At 37.6% G+C, this 27,647-nt stretch overlaps 1 protein-coding gene across 3 annotated transcripts in view; it reads right to left on the bottom strand.

Annotated features, from left to right (window-relative positions):
- Window positions 1-27,647, bottom strand: part of VPS13A (vacuolar protein sorting 13 homolog A) — a 130,286-nt gene that overhangs the window by 79,501 nt on the left and 23,138 nt on the right. For all 3 annotated transcript variants that reach the window (XM_087957833.1, XM_087957835.1, XM_087957836.1), the window contains exons 10-26: window positions 27,468-27,525; window positions 26,506-26,633; window positions 25,728-25,834; window positions 25,283-25,454; window positions 23,178-23,240; window positions 20,764-20,893; window positions 20,409-20,503; window positions 19,648-19,790; window positions 14,923-15,124; window positions 14,713-14,827; window positions 14,450-14,586; window positions 13,579-13,711; window positions 10,278-10,395; window positions 7,862-8,000; window positions 5,746-5,833; window positions 2,651-2,820; window positions 98-254 (exon numbers count right to left, since the gene is read on the bottom strand). In XM_087957833.1, the coding sequence (XP_087813959.1) occupies window positions 98-254; window positions 2,651-2,820; window positions 5,746-5,833; window positions 7,862-8,000; window positions 10,278-10,395; window positions 13,579-13,711; window positions 14,450-14,586; window positions 14,713-14,827; window positions 14,923-15,124; window positions 19,648-19,790; window positions 20,409-20,503; window positions 20,764-20,893; window positions 23,178-23,240; window positions 25,283-25,454; window positions 25,728-25,834; window positions 26,506-26,633; window positions 27,468-27,525 (2,155 nt within the window). The remainder of the gene's footprint in view (window positions 1-97; window positions 255-2,650; window positions 2,821-5,745; window positions 5,834-7,861; window positions 8,001-10,277; window positions 10,396-13,578; window positions 13,712-14,449; window positions 14,587-14,712; window positions 14,828-14,922; window positions 15,125-19,647; window positions 19,791-20,408; window positions 20,504-20,763; window positions 20,894-23,177; window positions 23,241-25,282; window positions 25,455-25,727; window positions 25,835-26,505; window positions 26,634-27,467; window positions 27,526-27,647) is intronic.

The following is a 27,647-nucleotide window of genomic DNA, read 5'->3' as shown; positions in this document are numbered from 1 at the left end:
AGTAGAGCAAATTGCTACTTTAATGAACTGTTAACTTTAAAAAAATACTGGTAGTAGCTTCAATTTGCTCATTTAAAATCATATATATAATACTTACCTATATATTCTGGACACATTAAGCAAATTTCTCTAAGAAAAGCAGTAGCAGTCATGTCATATGTTCTGAGCTTAAGTTCAGTGCCTAATTTTAAAATTTCCAGCCGAAGAATTGGCTTTTCAATGTCTTCTGCAAGACGACACACTTGAACGAACACCTGTTTATTTAAAAAAGACAAGATGGTTATCCAAATTTTCAATAGCCTAAGGATGGAGAGAGGTTATAGGACTGGAAATAACTTTTAAGGTCTTCTAGACAATCATTTCCCTTTTAATAATTAAAGCAACTTTTCACTTCTTAAAGATATAAAATGATTAATTTATAAAGTAAGCACAAATAACTTTGAGTTACCTGTAAAATAATAAAGGCAGGGAAAAAACCTAACAAATAAATAAAATATAGTTTTTGAATTTGTGGAATACATTTTAAGTACATAACAATGGAAGGAAAAAACAGAATACAGTTGTTCCTTGACTTACAACAGTTCGTTTAGTGACCATTCAAAGTTACAACAGCATTGAAAAAAGTGACTAAGGAGTTTTTCACACAACCATTTCAGCATCCCATAGTCATGTGATCAAAATTCAGATGCTTGGCAACTGACTCATATATATGTTCCAGGATCATATGATCACCTTTTATGACCTTCTGACAAGCAAAGTCAATGGGGAAGCCAGGTTCACTTAACAACTATGTTGCTACATTAACAATTGCAATGATTCACTTAACTGTAGCACAAAAGGTTCTAAAATGGGCCAAAATTCTTTTAACAAATCTTTCACTTAGCAACAAAAATTTGGGGTTCAATTGTGGTCCTGTATAAGTAATTATTTTTTCATCAAAAGTTATGCCAATAATTCTAAGTTTGTTGAAAGCCTAAGATTACATTTTATTTATTAACTAAGTTAAAGGAAAATCAAATCTTCTTTTGCCGTAAAGTAACACAATATAATGAAGTGCTTGTTTCAATCAAAAGAAACTTTTTTCCTACACTAGAATAATAAAATTATATAATTGTCTTTGTCACAATAAATTCTTTGTACATTCTCCCAAACTGATTGTATTAATTCTTACTACCCAATGTAAGGCTACTGCTACAATCACAGTTGATAAAATAATAAACTAAGTTTTTGTCCAAGGAAATGTGACTGATCACTGTTGCTTTGCTTTTTTTTTCCTGTTTCCCATTCTCTATTCTTCATTCATATGTAGTTGTGGATCATTTTCCTCAATAAATAAAAGTACAAGTATACTATTTGTGACTCATTTGTCAGAACTGGGTTCTTTTTATCTTATTTTAGTGCTTGTATGGAAAACAGATCATTTATGCAGAAACACTGAAAATTCATATAGGTTCATGACTGTATGTTTAATTGTATATTTTGGAATTAAACATTCAAATTTTGGATTTTTTAAGACCTAGACTGTAAACATGGTTAAGTAACTGGTCTAGCCAGCTATGAAATATAGTTTTATTGGTTATAGTGTTACTAGATTTATTGGAGAAAGATGCTGAAAATAAACAGATGCCAACACTTATAGTCTATTAAAATTCAACTGAATAATAAAAATTGAAGAGAAAAAAGTGCAAGAATAAAACAAAACTTGTATATGATAAAATACAGAAAAATATATACCTGCCTAGAGTAATTTGATTGCAGCAGTGTAGAAATAAGGATGGGGGGTGGGGGGGGGGCATATACATACAGATAGATTCATTCAGTCATTCATTCATCCATCCATCCATTCATTCTCAATACTGATCCAGCAGGCATATGGAAAATTCATAATGATGTTACTAGTGGAGTGACTTAAAGAGAACCGAAAGGTAAGAAACAGAATCATGTACCTGTAAGTCTTATTAAAATTCTATATCCCATATAAAAATATTCATGCCTTGAGCTCTGCACAATTGATTATTCGTTCATGTATTAAAGAAAATAATGAAGAATAGCACTGAGATACATGGCTATGATCTGGGTCAGTGCAGCCCGCTTTCTATACATGAAAGTTATTGATCAGTAATGTACAATAAAATTCATAAATAATTACAAAAATGGAAAGCCACCAATATATATTTAAAATTAAGCCAATATTCTTTTGATTCTTTTGTTCCTTTAGCCCCTTTGGTTTGGCCCACTGGAAGTCTTAAATAAATGACTGCATTCTGTTGCTGTTCTACTTTCCCTTACGATTCTTCCTTTCACAGTACCTATTGACAACCCACATCCTAGTATTTTGGTGATCCCCTTGTCCTTAAGATAATGGACAGCTGTGAATTCTAGGAAGACAAGAAAATATCAAATGAATTTGTTCCCACAATATCAGAACTTGAGATATAGTTGTTAAAGATAAATGTAGCATGGTAGTCCTTGTTCAACCTAGTCATATACTGTATAAGGAGATACTGTTGCCCATCAACAGTAATAAAGCAACTATAGTAATAATGATAAAATAAAGGTGTGAACATACATTTCAGAAAGAAAACATACATACATAAACAGTCTGACATAAATGGTCATAAATCTTTAATAGTAAAAAATAAAGCATTACCTCAGATATTTCAAATCTTAATTGGAAATCAGTCATGTTTTTCAAAGGTTCTGTTTTTGCTGTGTTTTTTCGGAAGCTACTAGCTCTACTCAGTGAGCCCAAAGGTGCTTCAAAAAATGGTAGGTCTTCCAAAGGACTACTTGGAGCATCATAAAATTCATCCTCAGATTCTAATAAACAGTTCAAGGTAAAATAATAATTATTAAAACATGCTGCCATTTTGACTTATTCGTGTTATATAAAGAAAACCCAATAATTGAATCTAACATAGACAGACTTTAGATTTATGAGATTCTATTTAGATATTTGTTTTTATTATTTGGCTCAAGCTCCAAGACCTACCATCCATATCCTAATACAAAAGGCACATGAAGTAGTAATTCTGAGACTATTTTTGAATATTGGAATAAAACTGAAATTATAGTGCTTTTACATAAAAAATTAATCTTGTTTGTTCGTTGCTACTGATTAACAAGTGGAAGTCATAAAACACTGCTGACCTACAGGCATCACCCAGGCATACAGATTTATTTTCTGCTCATTTCTAGTCTCTGCATAAATAAAACATATTAGCCCTATAGGAAAAAAAAACTGCATGAAAACACTTATATAAAATAATGAAATTCTGGTACATACATACATACATACATACATATCCATTAAACTATTTTATTTTGTGGTAACCAGTGTTATACAACATGCGGAAAGTAACAAGTCAAGAGTGAAGAGAAACAAAATTCTAACTAAATCTAGTTTGCACCAACACAAATTATTATACATGTATCTTCATGACTTTTTTTCACATAGATTTATTTATTGCCTTTTTGTATTAAACTTCTCACTGCTTTCTTTTTCATTAGCTACATCTAGTTATAACCTTTGAAAGGAAACTACAGCCACCTATCTCCACAACCCCCATCTCAAACACACCAACAACAGCCAAGCCTCCTATAACTGACCCCAACCCATTAGGTTCACAATCTCTGGTGATTACAGAAAAAGAAGTGCAAGATCTATTTCACAGATAAAAGCCAGGAAAAGCACTAGGGCCAGACAAGATAACTCCTTCTTGCTTAAAAGTCTGTGCTGACTAATTGGCCTCCATATTCACCAGAATCTTCAATAAATCACTAGAGATGTGCTATGTTCCTTCTTGCTTCAAATGCTCTACTATCAATCCCAGTGCCAAAGAAGCCCTCCATCAGGGAACTGAATGACTACAGACCAATTGCTCTAACATTGGTGGTTATGAAAACCTTTGAAAGGCTAGTGCTGTCCCACCTAAAAACCATCACGGCTCTGCTGTTAGATCCCATGCAGTTTGCATACCGAGCAAATAGATCAATAGATGATGCTGTTAATATGGCTCTGCACTACATCTGCAACCCCTTGAATCTCCATATACCTATGCAAGGGTCCTCTTTGTAGACTTCAGTTCAGCATTCAATACCATAATTCCAAACATTCTTCTAACTAAACTAGCTAGCGGTACCTACCTACTTTTAAGTGGATCATACGCTTCAAACAGACAGGAAGCAGCAGGTGAAGCTAGGCAGAATCACATCTGATACCTGTACAATTAACACAGCCCCCCCCAAGGCTGTGTGCTTTCTCCACTTCTCTTCTCCCTATATACCAATGACTACATCTCAAACGATCCATCTGTTAAAATACTGAAGTTTGCAGATGATACAACAGTGATTGGTCTCATTTGAGACAATGACGAATCCACTTACAGACAGGAGGTTGTACAACTTGCCTCGTGGTGTGACCAGAACAATCTGGAACTGAACACACTCAAAACCGTAGAAACCCTCCCATACTAGACTTTTGGAGAAGACTTTAGGAGAAACCCTCCCATACTACCACCTCTTACAATACTAGACAACACAGTACAAACAGTAGAATCCTTCAAATTTCTAGGTTCTATTATATCACATGGACACTAACATCAAAAATGTCATCAAAAAAGCACAACAAAGAATGTTCTTTCTGCGCCAACTCAGAAAGCTCAAACTGCCCAAGCAGCTGCTGATATAGTTCTACAGGGGAATTGTTGAGTCTGTCAACTGCACCTCTATAACTGTCTGGTTTGGTTCTGCAAACCAACAGGACAGACACAGACTCCAGAGAGTAATTAGGACTGCAGAAATTTTTTTTACTACCAACCTGCCTTCAATCGAGGACCTGTATACTGCACGAGTCAAAAAGAGGGCTGTGAAAATATTTACAGACCCCTCACATCCCGGACATAAACTGTTTCAACTCTTACTCTCAAAACGGCGCTATAGAGCACTGCACACCAGAACAACTAGACACAAGGACAGTTTTTTCTGAATGCCATCATTGCTAAACAAATAATTCCCTCAACACTGTCCAACTATTTACAAAGTCTGAATTACTATTAATCTTCTCATCACTCATCGCCCATCCCCTCCCACTTGTGACTGTATGACTGTAACTTTGTCGCTTGTATCCTTACGATTTATATTTATTGTTTCCTAGTATGATTTGATTGCTTATTGTACCCTATGATAGGGGTAGGGAAACTTGGCTCTTCTATCACTTATGGACTTCAACTCCCAGAATTCCTGAGTGAGCCATAAAAGGTTCCCCATCCCTGGCGTACTGGTGGGGGAAATCAATTTTTTACTTGAATGGGACTGTTTAATATACAAATGTAGGACATATGTATATATAATATACATACATTCTACTCTATATTTCCCCTTCCTCTCAATCCACTCATTCTTTTTTCATATGCTTTGTTTTTCAATCTGATCCTATTCATTGATCACCATTTAAAAAACAATTCATTCTTCAGCCATTCATTCTTGACCTTACTTCTTGTTTTAACACACACTTAAGTACCAATTTCCAATGCAGTCAGCATACTATTATGATTGATCTATCCTTGCCAATTCTCACTTCCATATAAAAAAGCAAAGAGAAATATGCACTTATCACAGCTATTTCCCATTCTTCTGATAAGCATTAATTCCTTGCAATAGATCTTATTATCCAGTATTTTTTCTAACATTTACATTTTATAAGTAAACATTACTAGATTAAATAAACATGAAATGAACATTTACCACTTGATCCAGCTATTGAAAGAGGTTCTAAAAATGGAATTACTAAGGTCGACATTTGAGGTGTTGTTATCAGAGAAGATGCTTGAAGCTGCAATACAAAAGCAAAATATAATCTTCTTTAGTTCAGGAATATATTACTCCCTTGGCTAATATAAACATTTACCTATTTTTTCTGGTTGTTCAAAGTCATTAAATTATAACATCAATAATAATGATAAATTTCAAAATATCAACATACAACAGCTAATTAGAATGAGACAAGACTTACAAATCTCCTCTTTTTAAGAAAGTATATGATGCCAACAATAAAGCCAACCGGGCAGTAAATATAATGAAAGATAACAAAACAAAACAACATAGTAGTTGTTGTTGCTGTGCTGTGGGGCAGCATTATTGTTCAACACTTTAAAAACAATTACTTAAATATATCTTCTATCCGGTCATAGATATTAAGAATAGATGGAAGTGCTTCAGGTACAGCAAGTAGGAAAATCTGTATAGAAGGTAGGCCTTCAGATTCTCCTAATCTTAGATGACCTGACTGCTCTTTGAACTGAAACAAACCAAGAAACAAACCAAAACCCAACACTGTTTTCAAAGTAGAAATTGCATACTTCCATAGCATGTAAATATGATTTAGACTGTATTATGTACCAGATGAATTTGTCAATGTTTCATAAAATTATCCATATAGTAGGAAGGCAGTCATTGGGTTATGACAGTAATTGGAACCAACCAAAATTTCTCTTTCTAAGTGAGGCATTTCTAAAGTGCAGTGTCACAATGTATCATTTAAGTGATGCAATGCAGGCAGCCCTAGTTGTCATTGTTAACGGAAGACCCTGGCTTGGTCCCTCCAGTAAAGTAAGAGACTGCTTCTTCTTCAACTCCCCACATCCGCTTACCTAGTCCTCATCTCTGCCCTTTTGGCTACCCTACACTTTGCTGCCTCTGAAACCCTGTGCTCTGCTGGCTCTGCCACCTTACACTCCACTGGCCCTGCAACTCTGCACTTTGTTCATCCTGCCACTGTCAAAAACAATTAAGTATACATTAAGCAAGGTGATAGAGCAGGGCCCATGGAGCACCAGGTGGCAGAGCTCCAGAATACTAGGCAACCAAAATGGCAGAGATTTGGGGGGGGGGGGAGATGGGGGTGGTGGGAGCAGCCACGCAGTTGCAGTTATAGCAAGCTGTCAAACATCTAATTTTGGATTATGTGATTGCACAAACATTGCAACAGCCATAACTTCACAGACCAGATATTAACTACCATTTGTTCAGTGCAGCCATAACTCCAAATTGTTTCTAAACAAACGAACTTTAAACAAGGGTTACCTACAATCCAATAGTCTAAATGTAATTTGTCTATTACCGTAGCCAAATCTGGTGGCTTGCCTATTTGCCAAAATTAATGGCAAGTACCTGAAAAATCCAAGTTAAATCCAGATCCAAAGGCATCTGTACAAACCAAATCTGAAGCTTCTGAGTAAGCTCTAATAAAAATAAACTCCTGGATCTCAATTGACTATCCAGCCTTTTATAAATTAGGTTTTGATTTGTTTGCCCCTTACTACTCAAAGACTAACTTGAGATTAATATAATAAAGTTTTTTGGCTGTGATTGAAAGACAGCTGGAAATTCCTTCTCATTCAGTCCACAGTCCACATGATAATATGAAATTATCAGAATAAAAATAAACCATGTACCCACAAGTTTCTTTGTCACATCATGGACCTAATTTTAATGCTCCTATGCTGAGTTCTTGAAACTACAAGACATGTACCTTACTGCAATTTACGTGGCTATGACATGGAGGATTGGTAAGAAGATCACTATCATGACAAATTCACACAGCAGCAAGTGAGAAGTTGAAACAATATCTAAAAACTTGTAATTTTTCCTAATTGCTATTCCCTGAAAATCCACTTTTCTATGCTGGCAAATTATCAACAGATAAAAAAGAAAATAAAGACATTAAATAAATATTTGCTTATATGACTTCTGCTAATTATTTCCTTTGTGCAAAATAAGGAAATATCACATCGATCAAATACTTCACTGTGATTAAATTGCCCAAGAATCTTTTGTACTATCAATGAACATTTAAACTTGCCTTGGAAGGTTGTAGAACAGCTGTGGAGTCAGATGAATTTTTTGGTTTTGGAATGCTGTCAATAAGTTCCAGAATAGATTTTAATTTCTCATCTGAGATATTAAAAGAAAGTAATGGCAGCTCACCATACATTTTGTACCTAAAAAATAACCATTAGAAAAATAAATCCAGCCAGGATTTGTACAGTTTACAATCAAAACAAATAAAAATAACAACAAAAGCATCATTTTAAAAACAAGAGAAATAAAAGCATATAAAAACTACCATAAAATACACACAACTCACAGCCCATAAACCCATTTATCAAAACAATCAGTATAGCCACTGCACCAGCTCCACCACATTTCCCTGACCCATATCTATTGGCAAAACCATATCTTCAGCGTCTTATCCAGCTTTACCATAAACTTGGGATATAAATGATAGTTCTATTAGATATGCAACTGGCTTCTTGGAATTGGAAACAAAATAAATGGGTGCTTTTCACAATGAGGATTCCTCCAATATCTACACTGAGATTATTTCACATTTGTAAATACAGGTAATCCTCGACTTACAACAGTTCATTTATTGACTGCTCAAAGTTGTAACAGCGTTGAAAAAAGTGATTTATGACTGTTTACAACTGTTGCACTATCCCCCTAGTCACATGATCAAAATTCAGATGCTTGGCAACTGACTCATATTTTTGACAGTTGCAGTGTCCCTGGGTCATGTGATCACCTTTTGTGACTTTCTGACAAGCAGAGTCAATGGGAAGCCACATTAATTCAAAACCATGGTACTAACAGCTGCAGTGATTCACTTAACAATTGTGGCAAGAAAGGTTATAAAATGGGGCAAACTCACTTAACAATAGTCCTGCTTTAATTTTAGGCTCAATTGTGGTCATAAGTTGAGGACTACCTGTAATCATGAGCACTAGAGAGTGAATTCAGCAGCTGATACTAAGTTAATGAAAAGAAAAACTGTATGCCATTTTAGGTAACCCCAAGTAGTGAAAACGTAGCAAATGCATTATATATGCATACGTCTTTATAAGCTAACAACACAACAGGATATTAAATAGAATTGATATACTACAAACTGAACATTTTAAATACTAGATAGTCACTTTCAAATAATCTCTGTTATGAAAGAAACAAATTAAATATATTTCTGTCTCAACTCAAAACGTTGCCCATGCAATTTCTAGATTATCCAGCACTCATGGTTTTTACCATGATAAAGTGGTCCTAAATATAAACTAAAGTGCTGTATTACTAGTCTATAGCCGTGATGGCGAATTTATGGCACGCTTGCTGGAAGTTGCACACAGACCCATCTTTCCGGGCACGCCAGCCATCGCCCGTTGCAGCCAGCTGGTCTTTGCATGCATGCACCAGGAAACTGAGCTTCCAGTTTCTGGCACAGGCATGAGCGTTGGTCAGTTGGTCTGCGCGTGCGCATGCGCACCAGAAACCAGACAATGAATGAATTGCATACATCATCCCAAAGCAAGAAATAAATTTGACCAAAACAGAGCACTAAATAAGCAACAGCCATAGCTTTTATAGGACCATACTTTGATCTCAATACAGGTAGTCCTCAACTTACAATAGTTTGTTTAGTGACTGTTCAAAGTTACAATGGCACTTAAAAAAAAGTGACTTATGACTGTTTTTCAAATTTAAGACTGTTGCAGCATCCTCAATTTAGGGTGTGTCAAACTTTTCAGCTTTCAATTCCAAACATAAGGGCTGCTCAAAAGTTGTGACATTCCTTGGGAATTGTAAAGATATTTTGGTTATTTTAATATAATTTAGATGTGCTTGGTAAAGCAACTACATAAATATAATAACTTTTTAACATGTTGTTTGTTTCATTACCCATGGTCACATGAAAAAATTTGGATGCTTGGTAATTGGTTCATATTTATGAAGGTTGCAGAGTCCTGGGGTCAGTTGATCATCTTTTGCGGCCTTCTGACAAGCAAAGTCAATGGGGAAGCCAAATTCACATAATAACTATGTTTTTAAATAACTATCATGACTCACTTAACAGATGTGGCAAGAAAAGTCATAAAATGGGGCAAAATTCACTTGGTAAATGTCTCATTTAGCAACAGAAATTTTGGGCTCAGTTGTGGTCATAAATCAAGGGGTATTTGAAGATGATTTATCTCACAATAAAATTACTATAAAATAGCTACCCCTGGGTAAACTAAAAATCTAACCTAGGTCTAATTCCAAGATTTGATTACTGGGTTCAATATTCTGCTATTTTTTTGGTATTTAAAAGTATGTCTATTGGATTTACTGGTAGAAGGTCAACAGATATGGAAGAAATATATAATCATAGTCTCCATCAAATGAACAATACTTATAGTAAGAGTAGTATGAGTAATAAAAAATAGTTATAATTGTTGTAGTTATACTTGGGCATTCTTGCATCTGTTACAACCATTGCTCTGTTCAGTTCCATTTTCACATCTAGCGGTTGCAAGATATGTTGAGATGAGGATTGTAACCTACGAGCCTCCTCCCAGTTTTCATCTAGAAATGAAAAAATATTTATTGTAAGAAACTTTGAAAAACAATTATATCACAGTACAATAGATGCTTCCCAAGTGTTTTTCATCTATTTTAAAAAGCTTGGCTATATCAATGCTGATGCTAATTTAAAGCTACAAAGAGCAACTTTACACTAGTTTTAGTGGCATCTTTATTGTGGTAAACCCAATAGGTAGAAGTAGATGAATGATAGGGTTTGCTTGAGCTTTTAAAAGTCAAGGTGACTAGTTTCCCTTATTTCCCACTTGCTCTGGAATGGTCCTGTGTTTCCTATGAACTAGCTTAGGGGCTAGAGTGCCTTTGCTGCAACTCTCATACTGTAGGTAAACCATGCCCAATAGACTCTGTCCCTTCTCGGTATCCTAAACTGCTGGGGTGAGCCTTGGTAAGCTGACTTGCTTTTTTGTTGTTGTTTTACCAGAGCTCCAGGTCTAGCTTCTTGATGTATTGTCCAATGTTTCCTATTTCTCCAGTTTGTATTCTAATAATGGAGGAGATTCAGCTCAGATTCCTGCTGCATTCTAAAAGTATTAAGGGCTTCTATCTGCCCCACCTTCCTTGGCTTCTATGATTATCTTGGATTTCAGAGGGGCCCTGTTATGAGTATAACCTAGTGGTAGTCTTACTACATGGTGTTGCTGCTATTGGTTTCAATGTCAATCCTGCTGCTTGCCTTCTTTGCTATGCTTCAGGCCTTAGAGGATATCCATATTTTGATTCCACTTGAAGTAGGAGAATAATGTCTGATTTTTTGCTACCAAGAGATATTTTGCAATCTGCAAAATAAATTGCAATTAAAAAAATGCAATTTGCTTCTATCGACTGAACTGTTGGTTAGCAAAGTTCACCACATTTGCTCTTATGCAACTTCTTACTTTTAGCTCTTATTAGCTATGAATTCTCTAAACCTTAATTTTTTCAAAGTTAGGAAAATATCTTTTTTTGGTTGCTATTCTCAGCAACAATAAAAGAACAGTCACTGCTGGAATTGGTACAATAGTCACTGAACCATTACAGGTGAAACTCGAAAAATTAGAATATTGTGCAAAAGTTCATTTATTTCAGTAATGCAACTTAAAAGGTGAAACTAATATATGAGATAGACTCATTACATGCAAAGCAAGATAGTTCAAGCCGTGAATTGTCATAATTGTGAGGATTATGGCTTACAGCTCATGAAAACCCCAAATCCACAATTTCCGAAAATTAGAATATTACATGCAATCAATAAAACAAGGATTGTACATAGAACAATATCGGACCTCTGAAAAGTATAAGCATGCATATACTTATACTCAGTACTTGGTTTGGGCCCCTTTTGCAGCGTGGCATGGAAGCTATCAGCCTGTGGCACTGCTGAGGTGTTATGGAAGACCAGGATGCTTCAATAGCGGCCTTCAGCTCTTCTGCATTGTTCGGTCTCATGTCTCTCATCTTTCTCTTGGCAATGCCCCATAGATTCTCTATGGGGTTCAGGTCAGGCGAGTTTGCTGGCCAATCAAGCACAGCAATCCCACAGTCATTGAACCAGGTTCTGGTGCTTTTGACAGTGTGGGCAGGTGCCAAGTCCTGCTGTAAAATGAAGTCAGCATCCACATAAAGCTCGTCTGCGGAAGGAAGCATGAAGTGGTCCAAAATCTCCTGGTAGACAGCTGCACTGACCCTGGACTTAATGAAGCAAAGTGGACCAACACCAGCGGATGACATGGCTCCCCAAATCAACACAGACTGTGAAAACTTCACACTGGACTTCAAGCATCTTGCAGTGTGTGCCTCTCTATTCTTCCTCCAGACTCTGGGTCCTTGGTTTCCAAATGAGATGCAAAAGTTGCTCTCATCAGAAAAGAGGACTTTGGACCACTGAGCAGCAGACCAGTTCTGTTTTTCTGTAGCCCAGGTAAGACGCTTCTGACGTTTGTTGTTCAGGAGCGGCTTGACAAGAGGAATATGACATTTGAAGCCCATGTCCAGGATCCGTCTGTGTGTGGTGGCTCTTGATGCACTGACTCCAAACTCAGTCCACTCCTTGTGAAAGTCCCCAATACTTTTGAATGGCCTTTTCCTGACAATCCTCTCCAGGCTGTGGTCATCCCTGCTGCTTTTGCACCTTTTTCTTCCACACTTTCCCCTTCCCTTCCACATAACTTTCTATTAATGTACTTTGATACAGCACTTTGGGAACATCCAACTTCTTTTGCAATTACCTTTTGAGGCTTTCCCTCCTTATGGAGGGTGTCAATGATGGTTTTCTGCACAACTGTCAGGTCAGCAGTCTTTCCCATGATTGTGAGTCATACTGAACCAGACTGAGAGACCATTTAAAGGCTCAGGAACCCTTTGTAGGTGTTATAGCTTAATTAGCTAATTAGAGTGGGACACTTTGAGCCTAGAATATTGAACCTTTTCACAATATTCTAATTTTCTGAGATTGTGGATTTGGGGTTTTCATGAGCTGTAAGCCATAATCATCTTAATTATGACAAATCACAGCTTGAACTATCTTGCTTTGCACGTAATGAGTCTATCTCATATATTAGTTTCACCTTTTAAGTTGCATTACTGAAATAAATGAACTTTTGCACGATATTCTAATTTTTCACCTGTATGCCCAACTATATAACATACTCTTATTACAGAGCAGTTTGGCAGACAGAGCTGGGACTAATGGCTTCTCTTTTGTCAGGTTTCTCTGTAGCAGGTTATTAATGCTGGTTCTTCCAATTTTAAAACCATGCTCATCTTCTTCCAATTCAGTTTTCCTCGATACTTATTCAGCATAGAAGTTAAATAATGGAAGAATATACAGTCTTTTCTCACTCTTTGCCAGTCTGTTTTTCTGTGTACTGTTTGAACTATGCCTTCCTAATCTGAGAATAAGTTTTGCATAGAGACAGTGAAATGTTCTGAGATTCCCATATTTCTAAGCATGTTCTACAGTCTTAATATGATGGACACAATCAGTGGCCTAATATTATGAACTAACCTAAATGAATTTGACTCTTATTTTGTGAAGAGAAAACCATGTTTAGCTGAGCCTTAATGAGATGATTCTCATTAAGCAATAACTTGATGAATAGAATCCATAGGGAAGGGAAAATTTACTTAGTATGTTAAAGAAGGGTATTCCATATTATTCCTTAAAAATCAACAAAATTTAATACTTACAATGTCTGCTATAAAGTAGCTGTATGCTACTGAGTTGAATGTCAAACCTATCATAAGCTCTTGACATAATATCTTCTAGAGCACTTTCGCCAACTTTGATATCTGACAAGGTAGACCGACATTTACTACTCATCTTTAAAAAAAAACAATAAAAATAGTCAATACATACTCCAAGAAGAGATTACAAATAAAGAGAAGGGCTCTGTACAAATCAGGGAACACTCCTGAACTATCCTGCATACAGCATTGTTTAATACATAGAGCAAAATCAGGAATGTTACCCTCTCCATCTCATCTTGCACTTCTTGCTTCCTTCAGCGTTTCTCATTCTATTAATGTTTTGTCCCTCACTCAAGCCCAAAGTGACTTAGTTGCTGTTTTTTTTATACAGGTTAAGGTCTATTAGCCTGGCAAATTGGACTGAATCCTTGGCCCAAGGTTTTCCATTTCTATAATACTGAACTTTTGAAAATATCTAAATTGCCCACTACAGTTAAGTCTTCAAATTATATCATCACATGGACATTTTCAAACCTGTGGAAATTAACATACATTATTTAACTGAATTATAAAATATTCTCTCTGTGTGTGTTAAAATATCTTTTAAATCAAATTTGATTCCTGGTTAATTCAAGACAGATCCATTTTCATGGCAACTGTATGGAAATGCTTTGTCACTGCATTCTACATTCTGCCCTCTGTCCCCATGTCTAGGTTATTGCCATATTCCCAAATCTTCCAACCAGGCATTACTCAGACTAAACATGGGCCTGAAATGAATTCTGTTATGCTCAGATTAAGTCAGCCAATGGTTATAAAATAAATAACATAGACATAGAATATAAGCATTTTTTATATTTGAAGGGGTTACCTTTAAATGACCTAGATCCAAAAGTAGCTTATTTGATGTAGCTTCGTAAAATCCATTTTGTGGAACAATGACATAGGAAGACATAAGATTTATTTTTAAATCTAAGACCTTCTGGGTTTCTATAACATACACTAATCCTAGACAAAAAAGTCAAAAAATTGCATTAGTAACAGTTTCTTGAGCTAGACTCTGCTCCTCACACTATGATAAGCTGTTACAGTGTGAATTCAGTGTGCGCACATGTGTGTAAAAATATAGTTTACCTGTAGCTGTCTTGTCACGAAATTGTTCCAATTTTGTTAGGGTTGCTGAAGTTATTTGCTCTAAATGAACATCACTTGGGGGTCGGAAGAAATCAACTAAACTATTCACAGTCATCTGATAAGTATATAAAAGAACAGTCATGTATATTCTTAATGTAGAATGTGGGTCTTTTTAAAACCTGATTTGTAGAATAAGCATTTTCTACTTACAGCATCATATATTATTTCCAAAGGCTGTGACTCTATTATTAGTCTCTGATTGCAATTCTCATCTAAGGGATTGGTTTCAAACATTATCGTGAAGAGTGATGCATTGCGCTGTGAATGGACTGTGTGAGAGGACAACAGACAGGGTACTGTTTTTTTCTGAGCCATGCCCTGAACTTCAAATGCACTTACGCTTGATTCAAATCTGAAAAATAGAACACAAAGGATATGCATACATAAAGGTACAAGTACACAAACACATTTCATATACACACCACATACACACACACATGCACAAACAAACAACATATTATATTATTCAAAAGAAGTTACTACAAAGTTTTTGCTCTATGCTCTCATAATGTAATAGTCAGAAAATTACAATGGGGAGATGAAGGATTTTGACTTTTTTGCCAATTACATATTTCTCACATCGTTGTATAGGATCAAAGGGGAAAAAAGTTTCCATGGGCATGTTTATGATGAATGACCATGGCCTAGAAATGATTTCAAGTATCGCTAATGGCATTCACTAAGCTTGAATAAAAGGCAAGTTACAAATACCGTATTTGCCGGCGTATAAGACGACTTTTTTGCCTTGAAAAACATGCCTCCAAGTGGGGGGGTCGTCTTATACGCCGGGAGGACTCCGACTCCCACTTCGAGCTTGAGTTGCAGCCGGGAGGGAGGCTGGGGGGAGCGGTGTGTGTGTGTGTGTGTGTGTGTGTGTGTGTGTGTGTGTGCGGGTGTCACTCGCCACGCGCTGCGCAACCTTTCCCCCTCTTCCTTCCTTAGCGGTGTGGGGAGGAGAGGATTCAAGATCCTCACGTGCGGCGTACTTTTCTTTTTCTTTTTGCACGCAGGTTTTGCATGCGGGCGGCTGTAGGTTAAGGATGGGGAGCCCCGGGTGGGTTATCAGGTTTTACGGTGCTTCCAACATGTGCGAACGGTGGGAGAGCGGAGAAGAGAGAGAGAGAGCGCCCGCTGTGTGAAATCCTGCCGTCAAAGCAACACTGGGGAGGCAGGGTATAAATTTACCAGGTTAATGTAGCAATGGTGATTAATGCCCAGAACATTGTTTGCGGGTATTGGGGTGTGTGTGTGTGTGTGGTGGTGGTGAGGAGAGGTTGTCCTTTGAATGCGGAAAAGTAGGTGTGACCTTGTGTAGGAAAATAAAGAGATCCTTTTTAGCGTGTTTGGCTTCTTTGCCTCCCCTCGTTCATTTTGACGTGGAGATAATGGCCTTCGGGCGGGAGGGGAAGAAAACGGTAGCTGGATCATTTCAAATTTCACTTACTCTCCTGCCTCACTTCAATATGTCTGAGCGACTTCAGATACTGGAAGACTTTTTGAATGAAAGTGTTACCTCCATTTTTTTTTTTAAAGAGGGCCACTTGGGAAAAAAAAAAAGATTCTAAGGAATTCCTTGTTTCTTGATTAAAGAGAAGGCATTGAATATACTGTTCCTTGGCAGCCTTTTCAGTGTCCGGGTTTTTGGTGTGTGTGTATGTGTGTGTGTGAGAGAGAGAGAGAGAGAGAGAGATCAACTGTATTGAGAAGAGAACGTTTCCTGTGTTCTCATTTTATTTACAACATATTTTACGCTTAATGGTAAGCAATGAAAAATATTTTTAAAACTCATTTCTAAACTCCATAGCTATTTGCATATTCTTGGTTCAAAATTGGATTAGCTCATTTCAAAATTGTCCAAAGCAGAAAAGTGCGTCAAAAAAAAAAAAGTGCAAAAGTGGAAGGTGTGTGGAAGAGGGGGTAGTCTTATACGGCGAGTATATAACAAACTCTATATTTTGAGTGGAAATGTTGGGGGTCGTCTTATACGCCCAGTCGTCTTATACGCCGGCAAATACGGTAAGTTTTTTTTTAAAAAAACTAAATTATTTAAAATTCATTTTACATATATTCATATAATATGTAGTAAAATTATATGCAGAAGGCTTACCAAGTTTCAAAGTTATATGGGAAAGGAAAGGAAGGACCCCTGCTGCACTTTACTCCCATGTGAATTATCTCTAAAAGGGTTTTGAAAGTAATGCAGAGCAAGTTATAAATGTAGCAATAAGACCTCTTTTTTTGTGTAAATCCAACTTTTCTAGCAACTTTAGAGGTTACCAGAAAAGAACAGTCAAGATTTTGAATGCAATTTGACATTGGAAAAAAACAGACCATTATAGGGATCCAATAATAGGCTTATATTCTCTACCGTGTTTCTCACATAATAAGACCGGGCCTTATTTTTTTGACCCCGAAAAACGGCTAGGATGTCTTTTCGGGGTGACTTAATTCTCCCTTGCATCCTCGGGTGGGTGGGCGGGCAGCGACAGCTTGGATATTCGGGAGACCTTCGGGTTCGGCCACCGTTGCTTTCCCTTCTCCCTTGCTGCCCTTCTCCCTTGCTGCCGCGGCGTTTGGCGCAGCCACGTGCGCCAGTCAGGCTCCTCCTGCAACCGAGCCCTGAGGAGACACTTGGCTTCAGGCGCTCCGTCTTCCTTTGCTTTGAAGGTAAGCGATTATTTTACAAAGCCTCCCTGCCCGAGAGGGCAGCCAACGTGGGAGGCTAATCTCCCGGGCCTCTTCCGTTCCTCCCCGACCTCCCTACGCTGCGTGCCTCTGGCGCTGCTCCCTTCAGCCCAGCGAGCTCTTCCACCGCAGCGGGCGGCTGCGGAGCAGCAGCAGCGGGTCTGAGCCGCTCGCAGCGAAACAGCCACCACCCGTAGCCCGACGCGGGAGAACGAGCGAGGTTAGCGCCCGCCAGCCCAGGCGAGATTTGGGAACGAGGGGCAGGAGGAGGCCCTGGCGGGCAGCGAGCGCCTCCCCACCGGACCCTCCGCTCATCCTGCCAGGGCCGCGCCAGAGCCGTAAGGGCTGGGCAAAGCTGGGAAAGTGAGCCGCGGGTGTGTGCGTGCCTCCTCCTGCCCGTTCCCAAATCTCGCCCGGGCTGGCGGGCGCTAACCTCACTCGTTCTCCCCGCGTCGGGCTACGGGTGGTGGCTGTTTCCGCTGCGAGCGGCTCAGACCCGCTGCTGCTGCTCCGCAGCCACCCGCTGCGGTGGAAGAGCTCGCTGGGCTGAAGGGAGTGGCGCGTCAGAGGCACGCAGCGTAGGGAGGTCGGGGAGGAACGGAAGAGGCCCCGGGAGATTAGCCTCCCCACGTGGGGTTGGGCTGCCCTCTCGGGCAGGGGAGGCTTTGTAAAATAATTCGCTTTACCTTCGAAAGCAAAGGGAAGACGGGAGCGCCTGAAGCCAAGTGTCTCCTCAGGGCTCCGGTTGCAGGGAGGAGCCCTGACTGGCCACGCCAAACGCCGCGGCAGCAAGGGAGAAGGGGCAGCAAGGGAGAAGGGAGAAGCAACGGTGGAAGGTCTCCCGATATGAAGTGCCCCACCAACGCAGGCAGCACCATATCCGGGCATGCAACAAAAGTACTTACTAACGGCAAGCCCCCCCCCCGCTCTCCCCCCCCATTTCGCATGTTTAATATGGGGCTTAATTTGGGGGGAGGGGCTTAATTTGATTTTATGCCAATAAAACATGGTGGGGCTTCCTATTGGTGGAGGCCGTATTGTTGGAGAAACACGGTAGTAACAACAAAAAGCCCATATTATGTACCGTATTTTTAGATGATGATATTATCATCATCATCACCATCATCTTCCCACCTTTTTATATACATAAAACTAGAAGTGGCACGCATACCTAATATTCCTGCCTCTTAATTTTCCCCACAAGTGGGCTGGCCTGAGAAAGTGATTGGCTCAGTCACCCAGAGTTTGACACCCCTGATCTAAGGCATAGATTTTTCAATTCTTATATAGGTTGTCCTTGAATCACAATTGTGACAATTTTCATTGCTAAGCAAGGTAGTTGTTAAGTGAGTCACATCTGATTTTATGATCAATTTTGCCATGATTGTTAAGTGAATCACTTGGTTATTAAGCAAATCTGGTTTCCCCACTGACTTTGTTTGTCAGAAGCTGGCTGAGCAGATTGCAAAAGCTGATCACATAACCCCAGGATGTTGCAACTGTTTTAAATGTATGCCTGTTGCCACATGCGTAATCATTTGACCTTGGGGATTTGGCAAAAATGGTAAGTGTGAGGACTAGTTGTAATACTTTTTTCAGTGCCATTATAACTTTGAATGGTCACTAAATGTATCATTGTAAATCAAGGACTACCTGTACGTGTGGGCTTTTTGTTGTTGTTATTATTGTTAGAGAATATAAGCCTATAATTTCTTGGGTTTTTTTCCAATGTCAAATTGCATTCAAAATCTCAACAAAATGTCAACTTTTCTGGTTGCCTCTAGAAAAGTTGGATTTACACTATAAGAGATCTTCACTTATTTGTTGCATTTATATCTTGCTTTTCTTGCAGGAGATAATGGCTGAATGGTCCCTCCTCTAAATATTTTTCATCAGAACAACAATCTGTCCAGTACCTAATTCCCTGATGAAAATCCAACATTAGATCTACTACGTACCATGCCATACTAACCCTCAGGTAGTTTCTTTAGACAAAGATCAAATAACAGGAATGAAACGTATTTTGCATGTCTCTTTCAAAAAAGCTACCAAAGAGCACAAAACCAGAAGGAAAATCAGATGGACAGGGCAAAGCCAATACAGAAAGACGGTCATACATGGCCACTCACTAAGGGAAAGGCTCTACATTTTAACCATATTTCTATTTACCTACTTTAAATAAATGCTTACCTTATTGCTTCAGCACCAGGTCGTTGTGCTACTGTCGTACACAGATCAATTAATGCAAGTTTTATCAGCTCAGGTTTCTCCGTGTTTTCCCTGATTAGCACTGACATGCTTATTAATTTTACATAAAGCTTCATAGCTTCATACTATGCAAATTAACAAAAAAGAACATGAACTAAAGAACATTTTAACCAAATGTTATTAATGATTACATTTGAAATTCAGAAAATTAATCATTGTGTATGAAACTCAAAATAGGTAAACTGGACTGAAAACACAACACCAAATGTAAGAAAAATGCCTTATAATGGGATGTCTTTTCTAAGTTAATTATTCAAAATAATTTTAAAAATAATTTTCTAATAATTTAATTTTAAATAATTAAAAAAATTCTGAATGGTATATCACGAAAGGACAACACAAATAATCCCTCCCTTCCTCAAAGAAGATTCTCCCTTCCTCTAATTAAACTCAGTTATGTACCAATTAATATTTAATGTCTGCACCAATTAATATTTAAAGTTCTAGGAAATGGATTTTGGACAAAGTCCTACGGGCCCATAGCTTACAGTTCTCATGCATTCCATCCGAACTACGAAAGTCTGGTTCATTTACATTCAATATGTGAGCAAGCAAGCAAACAAATTATTTAATGCTTAGGTCTATGTATTAATTTGTACTTTAGATATCATCATTCATTATAAGATAGCATTGCTTTTAAAAATCAAATGTTTTCTGATTTATCCTACGCAAATTGCACCCACCGTTTTTGGCAATGTTGGATCGACAGCAGTTTCACTATAACCAATTGCTGCATAGAGTTTATCTTTTTCTTGTGGAGTCATGAACTGTTCAATACCTGCAATATCAAATGTTACTACATTAAACAAAAAACAAGCACAATTTTCATATGGTAGCATTCTAAAACAAACACATAAGGGTTTCAATATTTTTTTTTACAATTACAGCTTTGTCAAATGCTTAAATCTACTCCATTAGTAGAAGCAACTTTACCTTTTCTAATATCTAAAGGTACTATAAGATAATTTGGTGTTTAATCATAGTGAACGCTTACTCCAGCACTACAAAATTGTTAGATCAAAACTGCCATCTTTATACCTTTTGGTTCTTGTTTTGTTTCACTGCTTTTTCCTCCAGACCATCCCCACATCCAACTAAACCAGCCACCAGAGTCTTCATCATCTTGTTTAGCACCTGGTTTGAAAATCTTTAATCCAGCTTTAATAGCCTATTATGCAAAACAAAGCATAAATTAACATTACTAATTGTATAACATCAAATAATGCATTTATTGTATCAGTTATAAAGAAAACCTAGCAAGATGCCTGGAGAGATGCAACCCAATCTGAGCATCTCTTTGAAATGGGTAATCTGAAGGAGGAGGAGTGTTTTCATAATATAAATTCATAGTACCAAAAAATAGCAACTGCTACTTTTTAACTCCGAGCATAAGATTAAATAACACTCATTTTGGAGCTTCATTCTTGAAAAGTATTATCCCATAGTTGATGAAGAATTTAGGCAATCCTTTTCAAGTTACCCCTTACATTGCCAGAATCCAAGTTAAATATCCACAATGGACAGATGACTTTCCAGCTCCTGCCTCAGCATACTGAACAGATTTATAACCCTGGGAATCAGGAATCCTCCCTCACCCTTCAAGATTTCATCCTTTACAAAATCAGGCTCCCCCTCCCCTCTTAGAAATCCAGCTCAACAAACTCTGTGGAGTGCAGAAATAGGAAATCAAGGTGAGCCAGCTGGATCCCTTGCCATCACCATTGATCTCTTTCAGAAAATATGTATCCCCTAGCTGCAAATATTGTCATCCAGATCCTGCAGTTCTTAACCACATTATCAGCAAAGGTAAAAAGTTCAGGAAGTTTTTATAATGCACAATAATCAAAAGTTCAATTAAACTTCATTAAACAGCTCCTGACAATGGCCAGGCATTTGCTTCCTCAACTCCTGATAGGATCACTGCCAATATTTCATACAAAATGCACACAGGGCTGCCAGAAACAGTCTCCTAATCTCATTAATTCAAGAGTTGTGATCACTTCATCAAAGCTCCAAAAGACAAAGGAATGCCATGCTTTTCAACACCAATACTGCTACAATGCTCAAATGCAGCTACATAATTTATTTCTTATATCATCTACACTTTCTCAAGAACTGTAAGTGCCATATGCTAAGGGAAGGGAGTCCACAGGAGTTTTGGTTAATTAGCAGATTATTAATCATATTGAATACATAAAATACGTTCTTGTATTCTTGGTTGATCTAGTCTGACTTTCTTATATACAGATAGTCCTCAACTTATGACAATTGAACCAGAATTTCTGTTGCTAAATGAAATATTTCTTAAGTGAGCTTTGCTCCATTTTATAGTCTTTCTTGCCACAATTGTTATGTGAATCACTGTACTTAAGTTAGTAACATGGTTAAGTGAATCTAGCTTCCCCATTGCTTTTGTTTGTCAGAAGGTCACAAAAGGTGATTATATGATACCAGGACACTGCAACTCTCATAAATCTGAGTCAGTTGCCAAGTATCTGAATTTTGATCAGGATGGAAATGCTGCCATGTTCATAAGTGTGAAAAAAGTCATGTCACTTTTTTCAGCATATTGCAACATTTTCAGTCTATTGTAACTCTGAATTGTCATTAAATGAACTGTTATAAGTCAAAGATTACCTGTATTAATTTAATAATCTTGATTATTATACTTATAATTTACATTATAAATGCTGAAATAAAGACACTACATTTTGTATAGTGTAGTTTAGAACAGTGGTCACCAACCAGTGGGCCAGGGACCACTGGTGGTCCGTAAGTTTTGGTGGTCCGCAGAGAAATGTCACCCCCAGCACGCCCCCCTCAAACAATTAATCCAAGCTGCATGGGAATACAGGGCTGCACCGCCCACATGGCCCCTGGCAACACAAGGCTTGAGTCGCTTGCCTGGCAAACAACACGGGGTAGTGAGGGGAGGGGGGGAAAGGATAGAGGAGGAAACTTGCCCCATTCACCCCACGTGCCTGGCCTGGCCACCAGGCTGCTTCTTTCCGCTTCTTTCTTCTGCTTTTGGCTTCACGCAAGGAAAGCAGCAAAAGTCTTTCTTTCTCTCCCCCAAACTCCGGCAGAAATGAGTCTTTGGGACCCTACTACAAGGCATCCTGCTCCAAGAGGCTGCGCCGGCACGACAAATCTCACAAAGACTCATTTCTGGCGGAGTTTGGGGGAGAGAAAGAAAGACTTCTGCTGCTTCTGTTGCTTTGCTTGCATGAAGCCAAAAGTCTCTCCCCCACTCCCCAAGAACGGAGCTGGAGATGGTATCCTGCGATCCCAAATAAAGAATGATCGATCAGAAGGAAAACGGGTTGGGGAATTTTCCTGCAAACTTGTTTTGGGATTTTCCCAGGGTCTCAGGTCCATGGGATTTAAAATTATGAGTTTAGTGGTTCCTGAGGTCCAAAAGGTTGGCGACCCCTGGTTTAGAAGACATTTACCTCAAATTCTGCCTGTTGTCTTGCTAGAGTGATGTTGAATATATCTAAAGTCTTCTCTAGATCCTATAAAGAAAAGTACAATGTTACATGCAATACAAACTTATTTAAATTATTTCTACAGTTTCCATCACTAAGTAATGTGGTTGTAAAGTGTAATGACATGTGACTGCATTGCATAGAGATGGCAGTATTGGTTGTTATTGTTAAGTGAGGTCCTCATGGGTCATTATGTAGTGACCTCACATGACCATAACTTCCAAGTTCCTGCCAATGACTTTGCTTGTGGGAAACTAACAGGGAATGGCTTGCTGCAAGATTTTAATCATGAGCTAGGTGCCAAGTCACAATCATGTGTCTGAAGGGATACTGCAAAGGCCCCAGGCCAAAAGTCCAAGACTGGTTATAAGTCCCCTTGTTGTCCCAAAGGTGCTTTTTCAAGAGACAACAGTCTTTCCAGCAGTTCCAAGAAGGAATCACAGCCATTTGCACTACTCAGGTGACTCTGAGGACACAGACAAACCTTCAAGTGACCTCAACAACTCTCTAAAAGAATGCAAATGACCAGTTGTCTGCAAGGAATATAAATCCTTCCATTCCCCACCATCCAGTCAGACCTGAAGAAGCTTCTTGGATAAGAAGCGAAACATCTTCAAAAGAAAAACAAAACAGTCCAATTGCCTCCTGAAAAAGCACCTTTGGGACAACCATGACTTGGATGTCTGAGAATCTCCATAGACAAGTCCTCTTGTTCTGCATGGTTTCAGGTTTGAGTGGTCACTGAACAAATGAACATAAATTGAAGACTGCCTGTGGTAGAACTTTTAACAACCAAAGATTCATAAGTTGCTATAGCATATCCTCTACTCCAAACCACATACTATTGTTCCAAATTTCAGTCAACCTGCAGCAAAGATTTAGTGATCTTCTTAGAAAATTAAGAAAAAAAATATTATATACTGCCACTGAACTATCATTTTGAAATGATAAGATTCAAATCTATTGCAGACAAACTGCAAACACAATATAAGAAGCACCCCCATCACTGCTAGCATGAATTGTATCAATAATTTTGAAGGCCTAAATCACTGAAAGGTTTAGGGTACCTATTTTTACTATCAAAAATCCCAAAACGTCAAGCAGATTTTACTTGTTTTGAAGGCCAAGAGATATCTTAATTATTGTTGAATTAAAACTGGGAGAAGGTATTTTTGTCCCTATTCCTTACCCAGGCCCCTGATATGCATATGTAGTTGGAACCTTCATGCACAATTAGTTTTGGCATTCAGAGTAGAAGACAACTGGCAAAAGGAACCTTCCCTTGTTCAACTGAGGAAAGAACTGGAGAAAAGAAGATAGACTCCTTCCTGAAAAAGTGTTCTCTCATTACAATTAACTGGGCAACTTCTACCCGGTGAATTATCTCTTAGTCAGAGTTTATGCCTGGGAATGGGACAGAAGTCACACTTGCCAGCATAACCAGGATGGAAAAGGGAAATTGTTTTTTCTGCACCTCTCAGATGCATTTAGTATCAATGACCAGTGTTTATTGGTATTGCTTCTGAGAACAGAGGGTAGATGTTACCATTTTATAGTAGTTCCACCTTTTTCTGAGTGGGTGATATTAACAGAATTTGAATTAGAAAGAAGTTAGTAATAGTTTTGTTGCATTAATAGTACCATACCTTCCAGACAATGGAAAGTAATTCATCCACTCTATCCTGTCATGGTCAGGCCCATTTGGAACATTTGGGATAGTAACTAACTGGCAAGTTCACAGGAGAGCTTCCAAGATGGTGAAAGGAGGCCACAAACAAAATCTTGTGAGGAACAATTGTATATTAGATATTTTTAGGCCACAAAACAGACAATTAAGAGGACAGCATTCAAATATTTGAAGTGCTATCCAAGGAAGGGATAGACTAGACAGGGTAAGACTGACCAGAATCAATGGAAAACCACAATGAAGTAGAGATTCAGACAAGATGTCAGGAGGAACTTCCTCTCAGCCAGTGGAGATTTATAAATAAATATGCAATCCAACATTATATTTTGGAAAACAATTATTTGTGTAGCTTGTGATAAACATAGTGATTAAAACTTCTAACCTCCAACATAAACAAAGTCTCTTGTGTAACCTTCTTTGAAGTTATTTTTATTTTATAGAGTTCTTTATAACTTTTCACTTGATTCCTATGGTATCGAATATGTTCCCAAGACCACATTTGTAGCTTAGGTTGGATGTTTACTTCAAGAATGCCTTGTGTAACATATCGCCACCTAATAGAAAAAATAAAACATGTTAGGACATAATATTGCATGCAAAGTTAATGTTTCTTTTTAAATTATAAAGCAATCTTCACAAATTAATTTATAATTCTTGATTCTCTTCCCCAAAATACAAAAATTAAATCTATTACTTTATTAATAAGGGTACTTATGAAAATCTTCCCTATCAAGTTTCTTTGGGATTTTGAATTCCAATTTATGAGAATGTTCTAACAGAAAAACCATCAGAATTGTAGAAATTTCCAAAAGTTATTGGATGTATACCATATCCTGGCATTGTTGTGAACAGGAACATCTGGCCTATATTTCCTATATGGTAAATTCCGTGTCATCATATCAATTGATTCAAGGAGTTCCATAATACTGAAATACTGCAAGAAAAAATGCAAAAATTTACTTACTACTAGTATGGAATAATAATTACAATAAAATGTAAACAGCGTTTGTCTTAAAAGTTATTTAAAGGTCAAATACACTGTAACATTAAAAGTTTTCATTTTATAATGATAATACAGTATTTAACTTTGAGTTAAAGTAGTAAGTATTCCAAGAAAACTCTGTTCTTTGGCAGATATATTTATTTCAAGTTGTTCGCAAATAAATACTGATACGAATACATGATTAAAAATCCCCATGGCTATGTGGAAAGTGTTGTAAAAGTGAATGATGTGGGAAGTATCCAGTCAATGTACGACAATATGGCTAAAAATTCAGGAGTATGAAAAGTTCCATCCTCAGATAGCAGTGTAATTGATTAATTGACTCTGCATTTGAGTTAGTATTGACTCCTGGTAGGTGTCTGACAAGTCTACAGTTTTCTTGCCAATATTTTGAAAGTGTCTTGCTATTGTCTGCTTCCAAGGACACATTTCTAACACTTAAATAACCTTGATATACAAGCCTACTCAAATGTAAATTTGGGAATTCTTTCAAGGATTACTGAAAACTATAGTCTTATAAAAAAATGAAAATAGAACAATGAAAATTTAATTCAGGAAGTAAAAAAGGTTGCTATAAAAATCTAAATCATTTATGCCGTTACCTGTGGTTTATTCAGTTCAATGGTTATATCTTGAAGATTTATATCCAGATCTAGTTTTGGTGCAGAAAAGTCAACATCGGATCGCGGATTCATACGGAGTTTGGCTTTAGCTGAAATCGGACGGAATACTAAAAAGCAGAATTTTAGAAAAAGTTAATCAAGAAACCGATAGGTCATGCAAATAGATTGTTTTTCCCCCCAATATCATATGGATGCTCCTTATGGAGGGATACGAAAATTAGATTCCCTTTTAGGCACCAAAGTGAAAGCTAAATTTTATAACCAGTTGCCCAAAAGGACAAGGCTATGCTACGTTTGCTCACATATAGCATTCTGGAGGATAAAACAAAGATTTTACTACAATCTCTATAATCAAGAAGTCACATCAATATTGCAGTTTATCCTACTGTGATGATGCAAAAAAGGTGGAACTGTGCCAATAAAATGTTACATTTAGTCCTAGATAGGTAGCATAGTGCCAAACACTATCTTACAATGAAACCTACTTTTTGTTTCTTTAGGCCTATAAATATACAGAGTTTTCAAGGTAATAAATACCTCTTCGTACTTTATCCAGAAGTAAATCAGAAGTCAATATAACATTTTAGCACAGACATAATATGATCCCCGAGTTCAGTGATGGGATTCAAACTTTTTTACTACAAGTTCTGTGGGCGTGGCTTGGTGAGCGTGGCAGGGGAAGGATACTGTAAAAACTCCAGTCAGAGGTGGTATTTGCCGGGTCTCTGAACAACTCAAAATTTCCATTACTGGTTCTCAAGAACTGGTCAGAACTTGCTGGATACCACTTCTGCCTGAGTTCCTTACAAAACTAATCTAACCACAACTGTCTGTTTTAAATGAAGTTTTTGGACTAAATAACAAGGTAGCTCCAAGAGGAAATTATACCTATGCTTACTGTACTCCAAATGTAAGTTTGTTAGGAAATATTAAAAACTTACCAAAAGTATAGCCTTCTGGAATCACATTAGTGCTTGCAATTCCATATTTTAAGTGACTCTTTTTAGGGAAAAAAATTGATTGAAAATTTATTCACAATAAAAATGCAAAATGCAATATAAACCAATGAGAGTATTTTTCTCAAGCAATATTCTAGACTGATCAATGTTAAATTAAAATAG

The sequence above is a fragment of the Notechis scutatus genome, chromosome 2 (assembly GCF_049901735.1).
Source record: "Notechis scutatus isolate UNSWTSFEM ecotype Mainland chromosome 2, rNotScu1.2, whole genome shotgun sequence".
Taxonomy (NCBI): domain Eukaryota; kingdom Metazoa; phylum Chordata; class Lepidosauria; order Squamata; family Elapidae; genus Notechis; species Notechis scutatus.
This window is presented reverse-complemented; position numbering and strand designations above follow the sequence as displayed.